Source organism: Uloborus diversus, unplaced genomic scaffold, assembly GCF_026930045.1.
Source record: "Uloborus diversus isolate 005 unplaced genomic scaffold, Udiv.v.3.1 scaffold_720, whole genome shotgun sequence".
In the NCBI taxonomy this organism is placed as follows: Eukaryota; Metazoa; Arthropoda; class Arachnida; order Araneae; family Uloboridae; genus Uloborus; species Uloborus diversus.
The window spans coordinates 21286-46807 of record NW_026558924.1 but is presented as its reverse complement, the minus strand read 5'-3'; the positions used below and the strand labels follow the sequence as shown (position 1 = coordinate 46807).

Sequence of the window (25522 nt, the reverse complement as noted above, 5' to 3'; positions counted from 1 at the left end):
TTTCCCACAGAGTATCCCCCCAGTGACTGAGGGTTGTTAACCCCCCACCCAAATAAGGGAAGAATAAAGAAAATGACGCTGTTCTATTCCCCCCCCCACGCCTGATTTATCATTTTATCTGAATATAACTACTGTAAATTCACTGATTTTTCTTTATGTGACAGCTTAAAAATACTTTGACCTTGATCAACATTCTAATTAATTGTGTCGTATTCTTTATGCCAGTTCAGTGGTGCTTTGTTCTTGTCCGAGTGTGAAACTATTCTTGAGTTGTGTTTTGAGTGTCTTTGTGCGAATTCTCTTGAATTCATTCATTCATTACAGTCCACTATTAAATCGAGTTTTTGTGAACTTCGAACAAAGCCATATTTTTTTGTGAATTCTGTGCTTCATTTCTTATTTTTATTCATCATATTTAAGAAATCATGACATACATCAATTAAAATGCTTTTACTGCCACATACCAAATTGCTAGTTTTGAACGATGCTGGACATTTTTGAAAATCGAATTTCGCTTTAGGGTTCATTCGCTGGTCGGTCTACCCCGGATGAACTTCAACTACTTGGCGCTACTTACCCCTCTGTAAATGTCACCATCCACTGTGTCGTTGTTATCCTAAAATATAAAGAGATAGTCTTTAAGAGTAAGGTATGTGCATGATACAACAGATACACACTCATTTCAGATGCGTTTTTCTCATGCAGAATTTACAACCACAAGACATTACTTACTTTGAATATGTCTGTAACGTTTATATCTGCTTGACGACACTTTTCCATCTGAAATGAAAGATTGAGGATTTTTACTTCATGACTGAAGACTAATACTTAACGTTAAATCCCGGTTATCACCAAATTTGCCATTTCAACTGCGCTTGCGCGGACTTAGCTTTTTCGGCTTTCTGTTTCAAGATTTCGTGTTGCTTGTTTATATTTAAGCTGAGCGAGAGTCCCAGCAAATTAATGAATGCGATTAGAATATTTTCACAGCGACTTCGTGATATATTATATGAAACTACGGGTATGAATAACTGATAATCTTAAGAGAAAAATGACACTTCAATATTTATTAGTTTGGAAATATTTATTTAACATAAATGTAAAACGCGTTGTGTACTGCAAAAATGATTGGAATATTAGTACAGAAATCCGTCTTTTACGGATATTTTACGTTAGGCTTAAACAACTTAGTATTATACATTTTTATTTAAGTTGAGGGTTCGGCTTTGTATTAGAAGTGACGCTGAAATTCTAGTACGCTCTTCTGAGGTTAAAAATTTGGTCCTGAAAAAGGACAGACGATTCAGACACCGAATCCATTAATAATTAAGACGCAAAATTCAATCTTTACCGAGGCCTAAAAACTAAATCGGAAAAAACTTTGTGATTTCTAATTTTTATCTTTTGCCATCTCATATTTATTACCAAATTTAAAATGTTTAATTAATTTAGCAAGAGTTTTGAAATCAGCTAAGTCCACGCGCAAGCGCAGTTGAAACGGCAAATTTGTGATAACCGGGATTTAACGTCGAGTGAAGAATAATTATGATGCAAAGTATTGTCCGTTTTTCACGAGAAGGCACTTTGAAACGCCGCACAGTGGGGCGAAAACACCAAAAAGCGCTTTAAAATGTTTTTAAATCTCTCTCACTTGTTCGCTTACACAGGCATGTTACAATGGATTTTTTTCGATTTGTTTGGTCTCAGGATCCAAAGTTCGCAGGTTTGCGCAGCTAATTCCTTTTCAGGGTCTTTCTACAGACCATTTATGACTCATTAATATTAATTTCTAAGAGGGCATAAGAGGACATTTTTTTTTGCAGAGTGTTTTGAAAAAAATAACCTTGAATTCAAAAGTTTTCGGTGCTGATCGAAACCGATTTTCGGTTTCATGATTTGATTACTCATTTTTTTTCGTTCTATTACTATCGTTGGACACGAGAGAAATTAAATATACCCGCTTTTAATACGACAAACAAATTATAGTCTGCTTAAAAGCAATTTTTGTAAATTCCCACGCTCATGGTTCTTCTCCTTTCTAAAGGCTTCCTTCAACTTTGTAGTGGAAGAAGGGCTCGGGAAAACCTCAAAAATATAAATGACTAGCTGTACCCGACGCGCGTTGCTACGCCAACAAAAAAATACATCATTATACTGATTTTCATGACAATCGGTTGAACGGGGCAGAAGTTGCTACTCTGCAGTGCCACCTGGTGGCGAGTGGCTTCAATGAGCATATTATGCACCTTCTCCGTGCAAAAATACATATATATAGCTATTTTCATAATAATCGGTCCAGGTATCCAGTGAAGCCGTGACTATACTCAAATTTTGTACTCACGCAGTTTGCAAGATCAATCCATCGCTAAAAATATCAAATAGAAAAAGTTTTAAATCCCCCCGTTGCATGAAAAGCCATAAAACAATAAAGAAAGAATTTATTTGTTCAAACTCAAGAAAAATGGCAACAGCTAACTTCTTATCAATGAGATCTTTCACGCGAATTCATTTCTGCAGCCGATCATTTTATTCGTATTTATCCAATAGATTGTTACTTAAATTGGAATAAGAAAGGAACTATCGATCGCATTTTTTTCGAACTGGTCTATAAACATTCCCAGTACCAAAAATAACAAACGGTGAAAGTTTCAGCCAAATCTGCCGGGTAGTTTTTGAGTTCATGGATGACATACAGACAAACATTCATTTTTATATATATAGATATAGAATTTAATAAAACAATAACATCAACACTGTTTGCGAGTAAAAAAAGCATAAGTAGCCTTACCACTTCTCTGTTCGTTTTCCCACTCATGCCCGCCGCGAAGACTGAGACGACGAAGATGTTGATGATGAGGGAGATAAAGAGAGCGATGGCGGATTCGATGAAGTAGTAGCGGTTGGCATCTTTCACATCCTCCTTGCATTTGCGGTCGATTTTCCGAGACTGGAAAGAAGAAGAAAAAAAAATTAATTTGAATTTTGACATCTTGAATTCAAATTATGTTTTTCGCAATCACGAGTGTGTATGTAGGCGTGTGTGTTTGTGTGTGGGGGGTATGTGTGTTTGTGTGTAGAGAGTATGTGTATGTGTGTGTAGGCATGTGTGTTTGTGTCTGTGTGCTGGCATAAGTATGTGGGTAGTTGTGTGTATGAATGTGTGTGCGTGGGGGTGGGGTATGTGTATGTGTGTAGGCATGAATATGTGTGTAGTTGTATGTGTGTGTGTGTAGGTGTCTGTATGTATGCGTGTGTATATGTAATTGTGTGTGTGCAGGTGTATGTGTTTGTGTGTGTGTACTTGTGTATGTATAATAGTTTAAAAAACTAAAAAAACACGCTTTCGTATCAAAATGAACTAAAAGTGAAAAATAATCTTTGGATGATAGTAGTTGACCAATCACTTAATTTTAATGTAATACAAAAAAGCGTGGGGCGCTGTCCATTTACATTTTTGCTAGGACAACAAATGGAAGAAATTCAAGACAACTAATAAGAAGCCCCCACGCTTTTTTGTAGTACATTAAAATTAAGTGATTGGTCAACTACTATTATCCAAAGATTATTTTTCACTTTTTAGTTCATTTTGATACGAAAGCGTGTTTTTTTAGTTTTTTAAACTATTATTTTATTTTTCTGTTTTTTAGTCTTATGTTGGAGAATTATCAGGCGACGAAATTATTTGTAAAACGAGTGCGAGGTAATATCTTAAAGTTAAGACAAGGGCACCCCGATGCGAAGCTACTGTGAGTCATCGATGTATGTTTGCGGAAATCATATTTATATTACTTTGAAAATTTAAGATGCATTTGAATAAAAGTTTTGTTCAACAATGGTCTGATCAGCAATGAATTTCCAACTGAAGACTCACCTAAATTTTGGCATGAAATGAGTTAAAAACAATTATATTTCATGTTCTAATTACCTTGGAACGTTGGAACACATTTTGTCTGATGCAGAAAAATTAAAGGTTTCAGTAGATATTTTTAAATAATTTTTAATGTATTTTTTTAAATTTTTCCTTTTTCACATTGTTGGATTTATGCCAAATTATTGATTAAAATTGGAGGAAACTAACAATTAAAAGAGTTAACTAATTAATTTGATTATAGAATATTGCATTGTCATCGGGTCTGAGGCTGCGTGCCAAATTTCAAAAGAATACGATCGCAGGAAGTGGGCGAAATTTGAGCTGCAAGATTCCGTTACAAGATACATACATACATACATACATACAGGTGAAGTTAATAAAAGCGTATTAATAAAAAAAGGCGAACAAGCTCACGTTTATAAACGCATATCATTGAGAGAAATGACTAAACTAACATGAGAAAATTATCATTCTTCAAATTCTCGCACTCATTCGTTCCATGACTTGCAAAAGTTTGGGAGTGCCTGATTTATGCAGCAAGAAATATACGCAATTGTAATATTACAAATAAAAGGTACTGTTTAGAAACTAATATTTAAAAAATCTATTCACAATTCTTCAGTTAAAGTCATTAAATTGGGACTCCTGCAGTTTTTAGAGACGTTTTTGCAAAAAACTTACTTTCACCAGTGAAGAATGCAGGTATAGGTTGTGAGGTGTTATCATCGCACCGACCGTTCCCACTGCCTGCAGCAGAATCCTGCTGGTGCAGGCCGCACATCCGGGCACGAATAAACCTTTGACGACCTCCACCTGGTCGGCTTCCACGACGCCATACTGAAAACGAACAGCCGTGTTATTAAAATTAGAAATGTCATTGATTTAAATACACAGTGAAATAGTTATAGGTACCACACACACACACACACACACACACACACACACACACACACACACACCTAATGCAGTGGTTGCTTACCGTATGTAAAAAACCTTTACTCTGCTAGAGACCATGTACAAATTTGGAGACTGCTTATTGGCTACCAAGTAAAAACGTCATCCATCTCGTTTATAACTTGTTTTGCATGCTCCAATTATTGTTTCATTTCTAAAAAAGATCTTCTCGACATTATTCGAAGGAGAGGAAGAATTGAAAACATTCAAACGTGAATTCAAAACTTCTGAGGAGGAAATTTTTTTGCATGCGTTGGATGATTGAAAAAAAAAACATGGCTGACGCGTTTGCGTTGGCTGTCCAATCAAAAGTCCCAAAACTGTTATAAGGTCCCTAGCTGAGTAAAAGTTGTTTATATGCTTCCCCACCTACGACCTGTGAACCACATTCGGCCCGCGAAGACAGCCAGTGTGGATCATTGTTGTTTGAGTTACAAACCGAAAAGCACCATTAATAGCCTTTACCAGACGTCCCGGATTGACCGACTGTGTCGTTTTCAGACAAAATCTCGGTGTCCCGGCCGGTAAAAGATAAATTTGTTTTCAGATGACTAAAAAAGTCTAAAAATAATTCACTGTGACGGATTACTTAGAATAATTTGTAGCTTTGACACGTAAAATTACTATCGGATTGACTTGTGAAGATTTTCACAACGAGATTAAAACCGAAAAAGACTTTCTAAAAAAAGTCCTAGCGGATTAAAAGTATTCGTAAATATTTTTCAAATTTTTATTCCTCATCCTCCATATAAATATTAACATACAAGAAATAAAATTTTTTAAATTTATCTGCTTATATAATATTTAGTTATAGTGTCTGGTTTAGGTTAATAATTAGTAACCATTTATTCATAGCATTAAAAATGAACCACCCTCTAAAACACTTAACATCAGCCACCAGCCAGAGGTGTGTACTGTGTACCATTTGAACACTCCTTACGCTGAGGAGGGGGGGATGGTGCAATTCGGTGTCCCGGTTGAGCATTTGGGAAATCTGGTAAACCTAACTATTAATGATGATGTTACAGATTTGGAACCCAATATTCAAGAATTGGGATCGGAAAAACAGATGCGTTTAATAAAAGAAGCATAGTGTTTTGACTTTTAAGATGAGGCGCGATAAAAAAACTGAGCTAATACAAGGACGAAAGAGGTTAATAAATATTGCTACAAATTTTCAGGTATGCCGATAACATATAAACCAGTGATAATTGTATCGCAATTAGGAACTAATAAGCGGAAATGCCAGGAGAAAGTAGTAGCAGAGGGAGATGTTTTTGATAAACACAAGAAAGTCATTAGTCAGTAGAAAAACATTAACTTGATTTGATTGTAGAAGCCTATTGATTATAAACTTTGAGCCTCTCTCGTAATTTTATGAGCTGGATGACTCCTTCAGTAACTAGGGGTTGCCAGGAATGACTCTCGCCAGGGGCGCATCAACCAGGGAGGCGGCATTTCAACTGATTTAAAAAAAAAAAATTATAATAAGATGTTTATTTTTTTGATCATAGAACTTGAAACATGCTTAAAAAAAGAAAAGAAAAGAAAAACTCGCAAGAAAAAGAGCTAGAGACACATGCATAACATCTACTGAGAAGGAACGTTAGGTATCATTGAGAACAATTCTAAAAAGAATAATAAGAAAAAAAAAATTACAATGCTGCCTCCTATTTGTCAAATCAATTAATCAAAATGTCCCCCCCTCAAAAAAATCGGAGGTCACAATGACCTCCGGTGACTTCCCATGTAGGTTACCCTGGGGGGAGGGTCGCAATTTCTTTAGTTCGCCAGGGGCGCTAGACCCAATAGTTACACTACTGGACTCCCCCAGCACTAGCATTCCAGTACGCTACTTTTACTAAATCCACAGAATTAATCGTTTCTATTAGTAATTACTCTCTTGTGTTCTTTCAGACCTTTGATATAACTTTCTTCTGGCGTTTCCGTATATAAGTTCCAATGCAGTTATCATTCCTAGCTGTAATGTGCTTCCCTTGTCGCTACGTTTACAGTGCTGGTATAAAAAATTGCATCACCCTCGCATTTTCACAATAATGGAATTATGTGAGAAGTTTTGGTCGACCGATTAACGATGAATATATGTGAAATTCTGCAAAACTTATGAAATAAACATTAACCAGCAGGAATCTGGTAATTGTTTACGTAGATCGGGGCTGTTTCCGGGCCAAGGTAAACTGCTGACCCCATGCTCATTTTTCCATTTCTGAGCCTGCGTGTGAGTTTAGAGAAAAAAAAATTACTTAACCCCATGTCAATTTAAGTCTAATGGCAGGATAAAGGTTTTTAAATTGTTACTTACCAGCTTTGCCCTATGGCAAGGAGCAGAATCATCTTGGAAAATGACGTTTGGAACTGGAGTAAAGTGATCCCGGACAGTAGGAAGCAATTTCTCCTCCAAAATGCCAATATACACCTGAGCGTTTACTGTTCCTTTCACAAAGTGAAGCCCAACAACTCCTTGATCAGAAATACACTACTGGCCATTAAAATTGCTACACCAAGGAGGCGACATAGTACAGACATGAAATTTAAACGACAGGAAGAAGATGATGTGATATGCAAATGATTAGCTTTTCAGCGCATTTAGACAGCGCACGCGCCCGCAGCGACACCTACAATGTGTTTAAATAAGGAAATTGTACAGACATTTTCCCACGTGCTAATTCAGTTTGAACGTTGCTGCGTGTTGGAAAATTGTTGTGATGCCTCGTGTAAGAAGGAGAAATGCGTACCAGCACGTTTCTGACTTTGATAAAGGTCGAATTGTAGCCTACCGGGATTGCGGTTTATCTTATCGCAGTATTGCTGCTCGCGTCGGTCGAGATCCAATGACTGTTAGCAGAATATGGAATCGATGGGTTCAGGACGGTAATACGGAACGCCGTGCGGGATCTCAAAGGCCACCTATCACTAGCAGCCGAGAAGACAGGCATATTATCCGCATGGCTTTAATGGATCGTGCAACCACGTCACGAGCCGTGAGTCAAGAAACGGGCTCGTTTGGAAGACAACAAGTGTCTGCACGAACAGTTCGAAGACGTTTGCAGCAGCATGGACTCTCAGCTCGGAGACCATGGCTGCGGCTTCCCTTGACGCTGCGTCATAGACAGGAGCGCCTTCAATGGTGTGATCAACGACGAGCCTGGGCGCACGAATGGCGAGACGTCATCTTTTCAGATGAATCCAGGTTCTGTGTACAGCATCATGATGGTCGCATCCGTGTTTGGCGGCATCGTGGTGAACGCACACTGGCAGCGTGCATTCGTCATCGTCATACTGGCCCATCACCTGGCGTGATGGTATGGGGCGCCATTGGATACACGTCTCGGTCACCTCTTGTTCGCATTGACGGCACTTTGAACAGTGCACGTTACATTTTTGATGTTTTACGACCCGTGGCTCTACCCTTTATTCGAGCCCTGCGAAACCCTACGTTTCAGCAGGATAATGCCCGACCGCATGTTGCCCGTATTGTACGGACCTTCCTTGATACGGAACATGTTCGGCTGTTGCCCTGGCCAGCACGTTCTCCAGATCTTTCACCAATCGAAAACGTCTGGTCAATGGTTGCCGAGCGACTGGCTCGTCACCAAACGCCAGTCACTGCGGTTGATGAACTGTGGCATCGTGTTGAAGCTGCATGGGCATCTGTACCTGTACATGCAATCCAATCTCTGTTTGAATCAATGCCCAGGCGTATAACTGCTGTTATTACTGCCAGAGGTGGTTGTTCTGGGTACTGATTTCTCAGGATCTATCCACCCAAATTTCTTGAAAATTTAATCATTTTTTATTTCTAACATAATATATGTGTCCAATAAATATCATTTTGTTATCTGCATTTCCTCCTGGTGTAGCAATTTTAATGGCCAGTAGTGTACATCCCCAAATCATCTGGGATACGGGATGCTTGACTGTGTGTTGAATGCAGTCGGGATGATACTCCTCTCCTATAAGGCGCGGGTGATGCAATTATTTTTTTTACCACCACTGTATAAGACGTCCTGCATACTGGCAGTGGCGGATACAAGGGAAGGATCATGGGGGTCGTGAACCCCTCCCCTCCCTAAACCGTCAAGAATAGTATCCATCAACATTGTGCTCAAACACTTTATGAATGAAATGTAAACGATTTCCGTAGTCTTTTCAAACCATTAATTATTTTTGAAAGTAAATATTCGAAATACTACATCTTTTCATTCTTCTGCTTCATCAGCACAACAACCTGGTGCAGGCCAAGGCTTTCTCCATCTGCTTCCTGCAGGCGGTACGACACATTGCCAGGTTTCTCCACCTGTTCATCCCCAAAATTTCTAGGTCCTTCTCAAAACTATCCAGCCACCTTGTTACTGGTCTTCCTCTTCTCCTTGTACCCTCAATCTCTTCGAAAAAGTTAGCTTTTTAACCGGGTCCAGATCTGCACGCCTAAATACGTGCCCCAGCCATCTGATTCTGTTGGCTTTAATTACTCTTAAGATGTTGGGTTGTCTGTATTTATGGTATACTTCAAAGTTATATAAACTTCTCCAAGCATCGTTTTCCTTTACTGCTCCAAAAATTGACCGAAGGATCTTTCTTTCAAAAATGAGAAGTCTGTTCTCCTCTGTTTTGTTAATTGCCCATGTCTCACTATCGTAGAAAATGATCGGTCTTATGAGGGTTTTGTATAGGTTTATTTTTGTATTAATGGAAAGGAGCTTAGAATTTAATTGGCTCTTTAAGCCAAAGTAGCATCTATTTGCCATCAAAATTCGATTTCCAATTTCAACTTTAAACTCATTCTTACTGGTAATAAGCGTACCCAAGTATTTAAACTGGGTGACTCCTTCAAAAGTATAGTTTCCAATATTAAGCGACTGCACATCATGTATTCTAGTGCTTGCAATCAAAAACTTAGTATTTTCCTCGTTTACAGCCAAGCCCAACTCCCTGGCAGCGCTCTCAAGGGCAACAAATGCCTCAACCACATCCTGTTTTCTTCGCCCAACGATATCGATATCGTTCGCGTGTGCCAATATCTGTATAGTTCTCTGCAGGATTGTGCCTCTAGTGTTGATACCTGAGTCTCGTATAACCTTTTCAAGGGCTAAATTGAACAAAATGCAAGACAGAGAGTCTCCTTGTCTAAGGCCTCTCTCTGTATAGAAGATCTTCGATACTTCAGACATGGTCTTAATCCTGCATTTTACGCTTCGCAAAGTCATTTTGACAAGATTGATAAGCTTAGGAGGGATTCCGAATTCGTACATCGCTTCGAACAATTTATTCCTGTTGATGCAATCATATGCTGCTTTGAAGTCAATGAACAGAATGGTAGGTATCAATTACTCTTTGGTCTTTTCCAGGATTTGTCTTATATAGTGAATTTGGTCTATGGTAGATTTCCCCTCCAGGAAGCTACATTGATAGTTTCCTACAACTTTTCAGACATACCGAAGAAGTCTACGAAATAGGATCTTGGAAAAAAATCTTAAAAGTCACATTCAAAAGTGTGATACCACGATGGTTGCGACAGTCCAGCCTGTCTCCTTTTTTGTGGATGGTGAAAATTGAACCCTCTTCCCATTCAATGGGCATCTGTTCCTGGTTCCACACATCACTAATGATCTTTAAAATTCTTTTCATTGCTTATGAAAATTACTTTAAATTTTTGTGCCCCATTAAGTGCCTCATTCTTGGCCGAATTGGTGCTTTTGGTTGAAACTCAAGCTAGTTGGGGGAGGGAGTCATACTTCAGCATGATACCCCCTAAAATGGTAGTCGGTATCCGCCCCTGCATACTGGAGAGTTTAGGTTAGTTTGTTTGTCAACAAAAAAAAAAAGGATTTTTTTTTTTAAATTCCGTACAATGACGAAGGAGCCCGACTGTGTTTTTTTGAAATAAAATATTTTCGCGAACCATAGTCTATTCTACGAGAAGTAGTTGTGGAAGCAAGCAAAGCCACGTGACATCCACAACAATCCTCACGTGACGCTTGGTGATAGCGTTGTTTGTTTGACGTTGAAAAAAAAAAAAAAAAGAAAAGGGAAACAGCGCCACTTTTTGAGACTTTTCGAAGCATTGACTTTTTTTTTATTTTGTCAATTTCTCTCTCTCTCTCAAAAAAAAAAAAAAATCAATCGTATTAAAAAAAGCAGAAAAATATTTTGTTGTTGTCTCATACAAATCACGTTTTTCCCGATTTAGATTGTGACAGGAACCTTTCAAAGAAATGTATTGAAAAAAAAATATTTTTGAAGAATTATAAGAAATACCTATTTGATTTTACTTCAACTCAAACTGTATAGCACTTGCATCAATACAGAAAAAGGACGTAAATGACGTTTCAAGAATACGAGTAATTAAAGTAGAATGAGAGAAAAAGGAAGACAGTCCTCAAACATCCTATTAAAAATTATGTTTGGAAAAGACAAAACCTTCATTACTTCATTTCACAGCCTTCATTTGCTTGAAACAGGCTAAAAATTTCATTTCAACTTTCTAAACTGTATACTCCAACAAAACGTCTATAAAAAGTGTTTTCGAGATAGAAAAAAAGGGAAAGAAGCAGCAATAAGATATGAAAAGATTTGTTTTCAGCAATAAATAGACACGTAAAGCATTACGTGTCTCACCATCAATCAATCACAAAAACAATAGAATATGAAACGTTAAGCTACGTCCAAGAAAGATCAATAAGTAACCTTCTTTGCTCAAAAAGAAAAAAAAAATCACAATAAATAAATAATCCTCATAGCCAATTCGCTGATCGAGTAACGCTCTGTGACGTCATCAACAATGAAACTCGCACCATAGCGTGCCATGATAATTTGATAATATTTTTTGGCAATGTTTGACATGAAGGAAAATGCTTTACTTTGGCAAGGCTGTACTCGTAAGGCTGATAAGACTGTAATTTTAGGAGACTGAAACATGGCCCACTAGATAGCGCTGACGTTTAACGGGGGTTTCAATTTTTGACTTTTCTGTGTTAAACAGATGCAATTATGATCCGCTCATATGCATCTACCAATCAATGTCAACGTTTCAAAGTTTATTTATTTTTGATTGGACGTAGCTCATTTTGACCGCAAGAGGCGCTGCACGGAACCCCTGCATCCACAAATCAATGGCAACGTAATGGAAACAGGGGTTCCCTGTAGCGCCCTCTGTGTTGCCATGAGTTTCAGCGGATGTCACGGCCAGTAAGTGTAAGCGAAATTTAGTGAAGCCATGAATGAAGAAACGGAAATGTGGTTAGCAATGGACACTATCTACTGGAGTTCAGGGTTTATCCACGAGAGTTAGGGTTAAAATTTCAAAGACCAAAATATCATCAAACAGGCAATTGATTCGTTCAAATGTAGAAGCAATTTCCACCCGTCATATCCTAAAAGGCAAAATTCCAGTGATAAATAAATAATTAAAGAGTTTCCCCTTAAGGAAAATAATAGTGAGCTTTCATTTGTAAAAGTGTTACGAGTGCGATAGCTTTCACTACTGCACAATCAAATTTTAAATAATCAAAATGATCCACCGACTAATTTTGCTCCTTAAAAATAGAATCGCCCGTTCAGCGAGGAATCAACAAATGTGGCAAATAACGGCGATCAAACAGCAACCCTTTACGTTCACTTCCACCATAACTTCACGCGAAACAGGGTATTTACATGAATGATGCTTACTTCGTACCCGAAAGTGACAGCCATCATGAGTATCAAGAACGCGAAGAAAGCTTCCAGTTTGCGCAGGCCGTATCTGTCGAGGAAGAGGAACGTGAAAGTGTCGAAGATGGTGAGCAGGACACCTCCGTATAACGGAATCCTGCAAAAAAATAAATAAATAAATAAATAAAATAAAAAATAAAATAAATTGAACTTTGACATCTTGAATTCAAATTATGTTTTTCGCAATCACGAGTGTGTGTGTGTGTGGGGGGGGGGGGTAAGCTTGTTTGTGTGTGGGGCGTCTGTGTGTGTTTGTGTGTGTGGGATATGCTTGCTTGTGTGTGGGGCGTATGTGTATGTGTGTAGCGTGTGCGTGGTAGTTGTGTGTATATGTTTGTGTGGGGCTATGTGTATGTGTGGGTAGTTGTGTGTATGTGTAGGTGTGTCTGCATGTATGCGTGTGTGGATGTGTTTGTGTGTGTAGGTGTGTGTGTTTGTGTGTGTGTGTGGGGGGTATGCTTGTTTGTGTGTGGGGCGTCTGTGTGTGTTTGCGTGTGTGGGATATGCTTGCTTGTGTGTGGGGCGTATGTGTATGTGTGTAGCGTGTGCGTGTAGTTGTGTGTATGTGTTTGTGTGGGGCTATGTGTATGTGTGGGTAGTTGTGTGTATGTGTAGGTGTGTCTGCATGTATGCGTGTGTGGATGCGTTTGTGTGTGTAGGTGTATGTGTTTGTGTAGGTTTATGTGTAAGCGTATGTGTATGTGTAAGTGTAGGCAAGTAAGTGACGCAACCTGGAGAAGGTTTTGGCTAGAGGAGGAGCATCGTGAGGCGGCCGGCCGACGGCGGTGCTGGCGGGGGGGGGGGAATAAAATCATAGGACATCAAAAAAAAAACGGTCAAGTGAGAAGAATAAACAATCGTGATTGCTCAAAAAAACACATCGATTATTATTATAACCAGTGAGGAGTGGAGCTGATTCAAAATCAGTTCCTTTTTAAAGACGAGTATAGATATTCTAGATTTAAGTTTAATAAATAAAATATTTCAATTAAACGATTACGCGGTTCAACCCGTTTGGATGGAGAACTGAAGACCGCTCTGTTTTTGGATCCAGACCAGAACCTCCCTGATCCATCGATTTGGAATGGAAACTAGGAGGACATTGTAACGCGACAGAATTAACGTGCATCAGCCACCATCATCACACCCGAGGGCCTTCGACCGGCGAGCGGGGAACCCGCGGCTGTCCAGTAGGACGGCACATTTAGAATTTTATACGCAATAAGTACTTAATTTATGACGCACCAAGCATCTAAAAATGCACCTCATGTGATAAAACTATAATTATGGCGGAGAAATATGGCAAAAACAAAATTTTTACTAATTGAGGAAATTTATTGAAAACGTTAAAAGAACTGAAAATTGCTATAATTCCTACTCATTTGTGGCAAAGAAAAGAACTGTACCACACACTCTAACATTTTTATGGGAGTTTAGTTCCACCAATGGCACCTTCCGATTCCGATTCACAACTGACTACACCTGTATTTATGTCGAGGACTGCATACTAAGTGCCTTGCCTCCATTATTTTATATACCGATAGATGGCAGCACCATCACCGGATCGAACAGTTAATGAGAATTTAGAACTAGACCAGGAGCTAATAGCTACCTGGTGCTAGCACCCCCAGAGGTATCGTTTCACTTGGAGGACATTGAGACCACGAGCATATTTAACGTCGCCCAGTCCCCTTTAATGACGAAGGTGGATTTTCGACCATCGAGGTTCGAACCCAGGACCCTCCGGCCCCGAATCCGACACTCTACCGATCGGGCTACCACGGCCCCCAATGGCACCTTTTCAGCGCAATTCATCATCGAAAACAGAAACATACTATTGTTATTAGATTTGGCTAAAAACATGAAAAAACAGCATTTTTTCGAAACTTCAACCCAATTGCGGCAGATCAAGAAATTGTCAGAAAATATTCAAATTTTTTATGTGCACTTTGCTTCACCAATGACACATTTTCTGTACTACCCATCATCGAAATAAAAAGTTGTTTTTTAGCCCACCTTACTGTGCAGTTACTAGTCCAACGCCTCACTGATGACCACCGTAATATTTTACATCCTGTACAGGTAATGATAGTGGTCGGTTAGGGCTGAGATAGCTCGGTCGGTAAAGCTCCGAGTTCATGGCTGAAAAGTCGTGGACTTGATACCAGTCTGTCGAAGACTCTAGTGTGCACTAATGGCGACTGGTGCAAGATCCAGCTGCCGTGAACACAAAATCCTTCAAATTCCCATTTCAAATCAATATCTTAAAAGTTGCTGGATCAATGGTTGCTACTGTCCGGACAGAAATAGAGAGAGAAAGGAGATGTCTACAGTACCTTGTCCAACCGGTAAAACCCTTAGAGCAGGAATAGAAATAGAGGGAACTAGTCCAATCATTGGCTGAGTAAAAGCTGAGGCTACGACTCTCAGTCACGTGATTCAACAACGACGAATGGTTGAGACGTTTTGCGTGAAACTAGCGAAAGAAACCTGATTTCTTCCAATGCTTTGCTTTGAAATCTATCACGTGACTTGGGCTCTTGGTTTCACGTAAGAAAGTCTTCTTTCCCTCCATTTTATCTCTTTTCAGTGGTAAAACCACGTTTAGTGGTAGGCCTTGAGTGTGGAGTGAAGAAGCTGGAACTAGCGCATTACAAGCAACGCAATTGTAGTTGCAATGGGGGGGCTCTTTGGCGGAGCGGCGGAATGCGCTTGCTCTGACAGCTGACTGAGTACAGTAAAGGAGGTCGTGGGTTCTGTTCCCACCGATGCTGTCGATGTTATTTCCTTCTCTTTGCGATTTCGCAACTCTCTGATGTAATATATAAAGCTGTTTAGCATCTTGTCTAGTAGTTGGCACTTTTTTTCTTGTAGTTTGTCGTGTAATACGCGCGCGCGTTTCTTTCTTACCTTTTTCTTACTAAAATTATATCCTATTATATCCTATTATTCCTCCTATTTCTATTTAAAAAGTAATGTAGCAAGTAGTATAATGAAACAAAAAGAAATCTGAATAGATTTCTGGAACTTGCTTTTAACGCTAGTTTAGTAAAGAAGCAAGTTTCAAATGCATCTAGTTTTTCAAATCTGATTGTTACCCATCTTCTGCGAACGCAACCTGAATTTCCCTCCAATCGAATGTTTTAAAAATGTTAATTAATACATCTGCTGGGGCCGTGGTAGCCCGATCGGTAGAGTGTCGGATTCGGGGCCGGAGGGTCCCGAGTTCGAACCTCGATGGTCGAAGACCCACTGTCGTCATTAAAGGGGACTGGGCGACGTTAAATAGGCTCGTGGTCTCAATGTCCTCCAAGTGAAACGATACCTCTGGGGGTGCAAGCACTAGGTAGCTATTAGCTCCTGGACTAGTTCTAAATTGTCCTTAACTGTTCGATCCGGTGATGGTGCTGCCTCTATCGGTATATAAAATAATGGAGGCAAGGCACTTAGTATGCAGTCCTCGACATAAATACAGTTGAAGTCAGTTGTGACTCGGAATCGAAATCGAAGTAGTATAATAAAACAAAAAGAAATCTGAATAGATTTCTAGAACTTGCTTTTAACGCTAGTTTAGTAAAGAAGCAAGTTTCAAATGATCTAGTTTTTCAAATCTGGTTATTGCCTATCTTCCGCGAACGCAACCCGAATGTCCCTCCAATCGAACGTTTTAAAAATGTTAATACATCTGCTGGTGCTCCAGAGCTGCAAGTTTTTTCATTAAGATTTGGCAGCACATGTTAGTGTTATTGTTTTTTTCTGGGAATCTCGTAGTCGAAATTACACGTATACGGGTCCTGAGCGACCAAGTGCACGAACTCGAAATATATGTTGTCAATAAATAAATAAAAAATAAATGAATAATTTACACGTGCAAGTAGATTTCCCCGAGATGCGTGATCCTATTTTCATAAATATTGGAGCTACTTTAAAATTTCATGAGGGTAGCTTTGATCTGCCCTGGTCGGTACATTTTTTGAATTGCGTGTAAACTTTGTCCGTTAAACAAAGAGTTTCTTTTTTCCAAGTCGTCCGCATCTAATTTGAACTGCACATAGAGGTAAGTCAAGTATTCCAAGTTGTTTTCTTTATTTGAAATTTTCATTTCAGCTTTTTTGTTTATTTTCAATAATAAATCTGTGCCATGGAACAGGGAAGATACTTAAATAGTTTTTAGAGGGGGGGGGGGGCACCGGAGGAGTCAAACCTGGTTTTCTCTGGCAAATTGTTCTATAAGGAAGTTTTAATTTTTTTTAAATTGTTTTTTCATCAGTTTATGCCAATTAGTCTATTGTAAAGTGCAGGAAAGCGGTAGACCTCTTTAACCCGAATCTCGGTAATCCGAACGTCCATTAACCCGACACCACCAAGGTGACGTAAATAAAGTTTTTTTTTTAAACAATTTTTTGCGGTAATAATGCTTACATTGTGTTAATTATTAAATAAATATACATTGCAATGCAGTTCTCTCTTTTCTGTAACACGTATGATCCGTCGTAGCAACGTTATTCTAGCTGTTGTGTTATGTACAGAACATGGGAAAAGTATGATATGTGAAAAGTATGAGATGTTCTGTTATTCGAGCGATTTGACCAGTCGGACTCTCTCCTCCCCCTCCGGTCCTAATTAGTTTAAAGTAAAGAGGGTCTACTGTGTAAATTTACTTCTGATCAGAAAGTAAAATATCTTTTTATTTTTTATTAACACGCTTTTATTAGCTTCACCTGTATGTATGTATGTATGTATTTTGTAACGGAATCTTGCAGCTCAAACTTCGCCCACTTCCTGCGATCGGATTCTTTTGAAATTTGGCACGCGACCTCAGACCCGATGACAATGCAATATTCTATACTCAAATTAATTGATTAACTCTTTTACTTGTTAGTTTCCTCCAATTTTAATCAATATTTTGGCATAAATCCAACAGTGTGATAAAGGAAAAAAATTTAAAAAATACATTAAAAAATGCTCTCAAAAATTATTTAAAAATATCCACAAAAACCTTTAATTTTTCTGCATCAAACAAAATTTGTTCCAAGGTAATTAGAGCATGAAATATAATTGTTTTTGACTAATTTCATGCCAAAATTAAGGTGAGCCTTTAATTGGAAATTCATTGCTGATCAGACCATTGTTAACAGAACTTTTATTCAAATGCATCTCAAATTTTCAAAGTAATGTAGATATGATTTCCGCAAACATACATCGATGACTCACAGTAGCTTCCCATCGGGGTGCCCTTGTCTTAACTTGAAGATATTACCTCGCACTCGTTTTATAAATAATTTCGTCGCTTGATAATTCTCCAACATAAGACTAAAAAACAGAAATATAAAATAATAGTTTAAAAAACAAAACAAAAAAAAAAAACACGCTTTCGTAGCAAAATGAACTAAAAAGTGAAAAATAATCTTCGGATGATAGTAGTTGACCAATCACTTAATTTTAATGTAATACAAAAAAGCGGGGGGGGTCTTCTTATCAGTTGTCTTGAATTTCTTCCATTTGTTGTCCAAGCAAAAATGTAAATAGACAGCACCCCACGCTTTTTTGTATTACATTAAAATTAAGTGATTGGTCAATTACTATCATCCAAAGATTATTTTTTAACTTTTTAGTTCATTTGCTACGAAAGCGTGTTTTTTTAGTTTTTTAAACTATTATTTTATTTTACAATACTTTAAATCAATTAAGCACTAAGCTGCACTTTCTGCAAAATGTTATTAAAATCTGCGGTATTGACTAGAGAAATACTCATGATGATTATAACAATAAACATACCCATAACTTTATGTTAAGGTTTCATAAATTTGTCAATATTTTCCCATTTAGGAAAGAGTTACTATCCCTTTCTCTTCGCTTTGGGTGTTATCTCGGATTTAGTAGATTATAAAACATTATGTAATTAAGAAACTCATAGTACATTCGTGTTTTATTTAGGTATGTATTTCTTTACTCTAAGGGCGCCCATAAAGGGGGGTGAAGGGGGGATCGAGCCCCCCTTAGAAATGAGAACTTCCTTGCTTTTAGTACTTTTTTCTTTGCAAAAATGTAAAAACATTTCTTCTCCAGCCATTAATGAATAAGCTATTAAAAATGTCAAATTTTAATGACTCTAATCTGTCCTGAAATCTGCTTACATGGGGAAAATATCCTTCTAAACCATGGTTAAAATATCTGAGCCCACCCCCCTTACAATTTTGCATATGGGCGCCCATGTTTACTACTGACATCCGACTGACTTCTGATTTCAACGTAAGGCCTGTGGCATCAGATGCTAGATAATCCAGTTTCTTTGTTTGTAGAAACAAAAGTAATTTTATTCAACTACTAGTGGCACCCACACAGCTTTGCCCGTAGTAGAAAATTAAAAGGTCTTTTGGTTCGTCTGTATATTTGCAAATAATGTATGATGAATTTTTCGCCAATTGGCTTGCCCATGTTACGGTTCCATGTTGTGATAACTTGGTCATTTACTCGTCCATCTTATGATAATTTTTCTCGGGAAAATGTTCTTCAAATTGGAATAGAACAAGAACAAAATACAATTTTTGAAAAATAGCTTCGAGGTGCACACCCCCATGCTACAAACTAATTCTGTGCCAAATTTCATGAAAAGTGGCCGAATGGTCTAGGCGCTATGCGCGTCACAGAGATCCTGACAGACAGACAGAGATCCGGACAGCGAGAGATCCAGACAGAGAGACTTCCAGCTTTATTATTAGTAACTAGTGGTAACCGCACGGCTTTGCCCGTAATAGAAAATTAAAAGGGCTTTTGGTTCGCCTGTATATTTACAAATAATGTATGGTGAATTTTCTCGCAATTGGCTTGTACAGGCCCGACGCTTATTAAAATCACATTCGTTCGGAGGACATTTGATTTTATAAAGCGGCTGATTTTATAAACCGGCATACCTACACTTAAAAAAAAAAAGGTTTTTAAGTATAAATACTCTAAAAAAGAAATAAATTAGGATTTGTTGTATTTTATTTTTAGTCTAGTTGTATTGTATTATTTTAGTTCAGTTGCAAAATACAGTTGACATTTTAACTTACATAAGGTACATTTTAAATAAAATCTTAAATATTGACTTATTGTTGTTTAAGTAAGAGAATTTGAAAGTAAAGATTGAGAAATTCCTAATTTAATTGCAGCATCACACTAACTACATTTAGGAAGCTTGTCGTACTAATTCAAAATTTCGAATTAATCTTTCACCCTCAAGTCGTCACGACTTGCTAGCTAACAATTTTAACTCAGTTGTAAAAATGAACTGTCAACTCCTGTAGATAGCTGAATGAGCACGAACTGATTGACTCATTGGTGAGTGAGCAGGGCTGCATGTCGAAACAGTTCTGCGAAGTGGAAACAGGCAGCACCAACTAAATATATGGCTCTGAAACAATTCTCTTGAGACTGCTTCATTCTTCTTTTTTTTTTTTTCAATTCCCCAAGAAAGAAGAAAACGTACAACCTTCACCTTATTTTTTTTGTTTTTGTTTATGTGAAATTTGTTATTTTATTAGAGCTGCAATGTTTTAAATCCTTGAAAGAAAAAATAAAATCCTGGTTCTATGCAAAGAAGAATTAACATATGCTCTCCAAAAGTTTGATTTTATAAAACGGCGAGGATGATTTTATTAAAGGATAAACCTAACATGTTTTGATATAGAAATGATTCTGTTCTTCCCGATTTGATTCTATAAAGCGGCTGATTTTATAATCCAGTGATTTTATTAGTGGCGGGCACTGTACCCATGTTACGGTTCCACGTTGTGATAATTTCGTAATTTACTCGTCCATCGTATGATAGTTTTGTTCTTAAAATTGGATTGGAAAAAGAACCACATCGAATTTTCGAAAAATCGCTTCGAGGTGCACACCCCCATGGTACAAACTAACTTTGTGCCAAATTCTAACTACCAATGGATCGTAGTGCCCTAGATTTGAGTAACAGTAATCACATTTAACAATGGGATGTATGAATATTTTTATGGTTAGCGTATTGCAAAAACAGCTAAACTAAACTTTGGTTCACTGAAATATACGAAAAGTAAATGAAAATTAATTCAAAACTTTTTGTACCTTTCCAATAGCGCGCGAGACAATAATCTTCTCAATTGTTCAAAATTTTGTTATAATATAGCTTAAAAGATCAATTCGGAATGTTATTAAGTTACTTTGGGACCACTTTTGTGAAACACAAATATTTTTACAGCCAGCGTTGTTTTTCCATGGTAATTTTTTGTTTACTGCAGGAATGCCCACCAAAGGGTATGTCATGGCACAAACTGCGCCATTGAAATTCAAGGGGGATGTTTTAAAGGATATTTTCTCCTTCTTTGGAAGGGGGGGGGGGAGATTCCCGATTTTGTATTTAGGATTCAATTACTTCGTAGCATTTGTTGCATCTTGTAGTAATTTACAATTAACAATTAATTAATTGTTAACTGTGGCAAACTAGAACTAACAATTAATTGTTAATTGTAATTTTCCACAATTACAATTGATCAATTGTTGTTGTGGTTACTTTTACCAATTAATCAATTGTTAATCTTTAATTGTCAATGCAATTAAAATTTGCCCAACTCTGGCATGCTGGAAGGTTAAAGCAAACATACATGTAAATCAAAACTGATACCAGGGAAAAAGTTTTTTTTTAATCGTCCAGTTGTCAAAGAAAGAAACTTTTCAACGGACATACCTTACTGACATTGACATACGAAAAGTACTCAAAGATATCAGTGTATTGGCAAATGAAATAAATGTCATCTCGGAGACGTGAAAGAGTGTGTAGCGGCTCATGAATGATGTCGTGCAGGCATCAAAGAGCCTGTGATGTCATATGCAATGAACTACGTCCCGTAGAAGGCAAAAAATTTGCAACATCACACGAAATGAAGTCTTGGAGACCTCAAAGAGTCTTGAATGGCGGATGAAATGAGTGACGTTTTGGTGACGTCAAACATTCTGTAAATGGTGCGTAAAATAAACGACCTCCAGAAGACGTCAAAGAGCCAGTGACGCATGAATGACGTTTCGGAGACATCAGTTTACGTTTGCGTTTGAAATGAGTGACGACTCGGAGACATCAGTCTTCAGTGACACGTGAAATGCTGTGGGAGATATTTAAATTAGGGGCATAACGCAATGTATTTCTAGGAGCCCCTTAGAGACAAACAGAGCTGCGTAAAATATTTTTCATCTGCTTTTTTGGATCCTCTTCTGGGCCCCTATATCTCGAGGACTCATAGCAGTTGCGACATTTGCAACAGGGTAAATCCGTCTTTGATGAAAAGAATAAAGTTTCCTAGAGGTCAAAAAGACTGGAGGCCGTGAGAAGCAAAGGGATGTAAGTGGATATTTTCAGTAAAACGCGTTTAAGGATAACATCCTAGGTAGGCTCTCATTGAAATGTTTTTCTAAATCATGCTGTATAGCATCAACTACCAGGGCTACTAGTACCATCTCTTGCCCCTAGACACAGGAGAGGTTCACCAACCATGTGTGCTGGTTATCTCCAAATTTTTAATTTTGCCACTTACATCCCTTTGCTTCTCACTGAATAATATAATGAATGACTTGTTAAAGATGTCAACGTCATGGCAGATGAACTGAGCGATGTCTCGGAAACATGTCTCAGCTGCAACAGCAGTCAAGGGCGCCCATATAGGGGGGTAAGGGGGCCCAAGCCCCCTCCCCCTTAGAAATTAGAACTTCCTTGCTTTTAGTACTTTTTTTCATTTTTAAAATGTAAAAACATTTCTTCTCCAGTCATTAATGTTTCAGTTATTAAAAATTTCAATTTTTAATGACTCTAATCTGTCCTGAAATCGGTTTCCATGGGGAAAATATCCAGCTAAACTATGGGGAAAGTATCTGAGCCCCCCTGACAATTTTGCATATGGGCGCCCTTGACAGCACTTGGAACTTTCAAATGAATCACGTGTTGGAGACACCAGTCCACAACAGCAGTTGAAATGAGTGATGCCTCGAAGACAACAATGTTAAATGAAGTAAACAACATCTCCGAAACATCATTGTGTATCAAGCATGGGCGCCCATATGCAAAATTTTAAGGGGAGGCTCAGATATTTTCCCCATGGTTTAGCAGGATATTTTCCCCATGGAAACCGATTTCAGCACAAATTAGAGTTATTAAAATTTAACATTTTTTAATAACTTAGTTATTAATGGCTAGAAAAGAAATGTTTTTATATATTTTCAAAGAAAACAAGTACTAAAAGCAAGGAAGTTCTAATCTCAAAGGGAGCAGGAGCCCCCCCTTGCCTCCCCCCATTTAAGGGGGGGTGCTCAGATATTTTCCCCATGGTTTAGCAGGATATTTTCCCCATGGAAACCGATTTCAGCACAAATTACAGTTATTAAAATTTAACATTTTTAATAACTTAGTTATTAATGGCTAGAAAAGAAATGTTTTTATATATTTTCAAAGAAAACAAGTACCAAAAGCAAGGAAGTTCTAATCTCAAAGGGAGCAGGAGCCCCCCCCCCCTTTGCCTCCCTATATGGGCGCCCTTGGTATCAAGAGCTTACAGTTATTGCAAAATTGCGGTAACTGTAAGAGGTTATCTCCAGATCGAGGCATGTCAAAGGATTGAAACCCAACTCACCTCCTGTCAGAGAGCAGGTAGAAGGCAATGGCCGTCCCAATCACTTCCTGCATGTCAGCCCCGATGATGGTAATCTCCAACATGATCCACAGCACGTACCTCGGAAAAGGCGCGAACCTCTTCCTGCAGGTCTCAGCCAGATCCAGGCCTGTCACGGACCCCAGTCTGGCTGCGAGCCTCTGGATGAACAGTCCGGCGATGGTGGCCCACAGCAGGATCCAGAGGAGAGAGTACTTGCCCTCGATTCCGTTCTTCAGATCCGCTTCGATGTTGCCCGGATCCAGGTAGGCGATGCTCATCAAGAAGCCTGGTCCACTGAAGGCCCATAGTTTCCTGAAGCTGAACTTGTGCTGAAGAGGGATGGAACAAGCTCATTAGGGTTTTCTTTTGAAAAGTACTCGTAATTGAAGGAGAAAGTAGAATGTGATGTTCGAAAGAACAAAGAGATCAAGTAGGGAGCTAGCTACTATAAAAGCACTTATTTTCGTGAGCCATAATTTTCGCAAAAGTTATGGTTGGTGATTTCGTGAGCAGAAAATTTCGCGAATTTACACTACTGGCCATTAAAATTGCTACACCAAGAAGGCGACATAATGCAGATAGGAAATTTAAACGACAGGAAGAAGATGATGTGATATGCAAATGATTAGCTTTTCAGCGCATTCAGACAACGCAGGCACTCGCAGCGACACTTACAATGTGTTGAAATGAGGCATTTGTGCAGCCAATTTTTCCACGTGCAAATTCAACTTGAACGTTGTTGCGTGGTGGAGAATTGCTGTGATGCCTCGTGCAAGAAAAAAAAATGCGTACCAGCACGTTTCTGCCTTTGATAGAGGTCGAATTGTAGTCTACAGGGATTACGGTTTATTCTATCGCAGTATTTCTGCTCGCCGTCGGTTGAAATTCAATGACAGTCAGCAGAATATGGATTCGATAGGTTCAGGATGGTAATACAGATCGCCGTGCTGATTCTCAACGGCCAGTAATCACTAGCAGCGGAGATGACTGGCATGTTATCCGCATGACCTTAATGGATCGTACAGCCACGTATCGAGCCCTGAGTCAAGAAATGGGGTCATTTTCAAGACAACAAGTATCTGCACAAACAGTTCAACGACGTTAACAGCAGCATGGACTGTCAGCCTGGAGAGCATGGCTGCGGCTACCATTGACGCTGCATCACAGACGGGAGCGCCTTCGATGGTGTGATCAGCGACGAACTTAAATGTACTAATGGCGAGACGTAATTTTTTCTGATGAATCTAGGTTTTGCTTACAACACATTGATGGTCGCATCCGTGTTTAACGACATCGTGGTGAACGCACACTGGCAGCGTGCATTCGCCATCGTCATACTGGCCCATCCCTTGGCGTGATGGTATGGGGTGCCATTGGATACACATCTCGGTCACCTCCTGTTCACATTGACGGCACTATGAACAGTCGTTGTTACATTTCTGATGTGCTACGAATAGTGGCACTACCCTTTATTCGAGCCCTGCGAAACTTCATGTTTCAGCAGGATAATGCACGACCGCATGTGGTCGGTATTATGCAGACTTTCCTTGTTACGGAAAATGTTCGACTGATGCCCTGGCCAGCACGTTCTCCAGATCTCTCACCAATAGAAAACGTCTGGTCCATCGTTGCTGAACAACTGTCTCGTCAGCTAACGCCAACTACTACGGTCGATGAACCGTGGCATCGTGTTGAAGCTGCATGGGTGTCTGTACCTGTACATGCCATCCAATCTATGTATGACTCGATGCCCAGGCGTATAAGCGCTGTTATTGCTGCCAGAGGTGGTAGTTCTCGGTACTAATTTCTCGGGATCTATTCACCCAAATTGCTTGAAAATTTAATCATTTGTTGTTTCTAATATAATATACGTGTCCAGTAAGTATCATTTGGTTATCTGCATTTCTTCCTGGTGTAGCAATTTTAATGGCCAGTAGTGTATATGAACAGAAACGAAAGTTGAAAAATCTGGTGCGAAGAAATTTTCGGGAGGCTTAAATTTTCGCAACTACAATGAGCTCGCGAAAGTTGTAATATTTTATGGGATATTGGTGGAAGAAGGGGTTATGTGGCATTTGTTTTTATTTGGGATGATCATGCAAATGGTGCTATTTTGTGGAAGTGTAAATTTTGAATGTGAACAATTTTTAAATTACACTTTCTCTTCCATTCATCTTTACAATTTATTTCAACAAGATTTTAGAATCATAAAATTAGTTTTAAATTATCGTTAATGAAAATGAAAATTTTAATCTCATTTTTCCGAACGATTTCAATATTGTTCCTTCTTGATGTTGTAAACGCCAATGAC

The 25522-nt window shown here is 38.6% G+C and overlaps 1 protein-coding gene across 1 annotated transcript in view; it reads right to left on the bottom strand.

Annotated features, from left to right (window-relative positions):
• Positions 1 to 25522, bottom strand: part of LOC129233786 (natural resistance-associated macrophage protein 2-like) — a gene marked incomplete at its 5' end in the record, with an annotated part of 88397 nt that overhangs the window by 46499 nt on the left and 16376 nt on the right. The window contains 6 exon segments of the mRNA XM_054867761.1: positions 578 to 616; positions 733 to 780; positions 2789 to 2947; positions 4553 to 4708; positions 12515 to 12653; positions 23191 to 23540. Of these exon segments, the coding sequence (XP_054723736.1) occupies positions 578 to 616; positions 733 to 780; positions 2789 to 2947; positions 4553 to 4708; positions 12515 to 12653; positions 23191 to 23540 (891 nt within the window).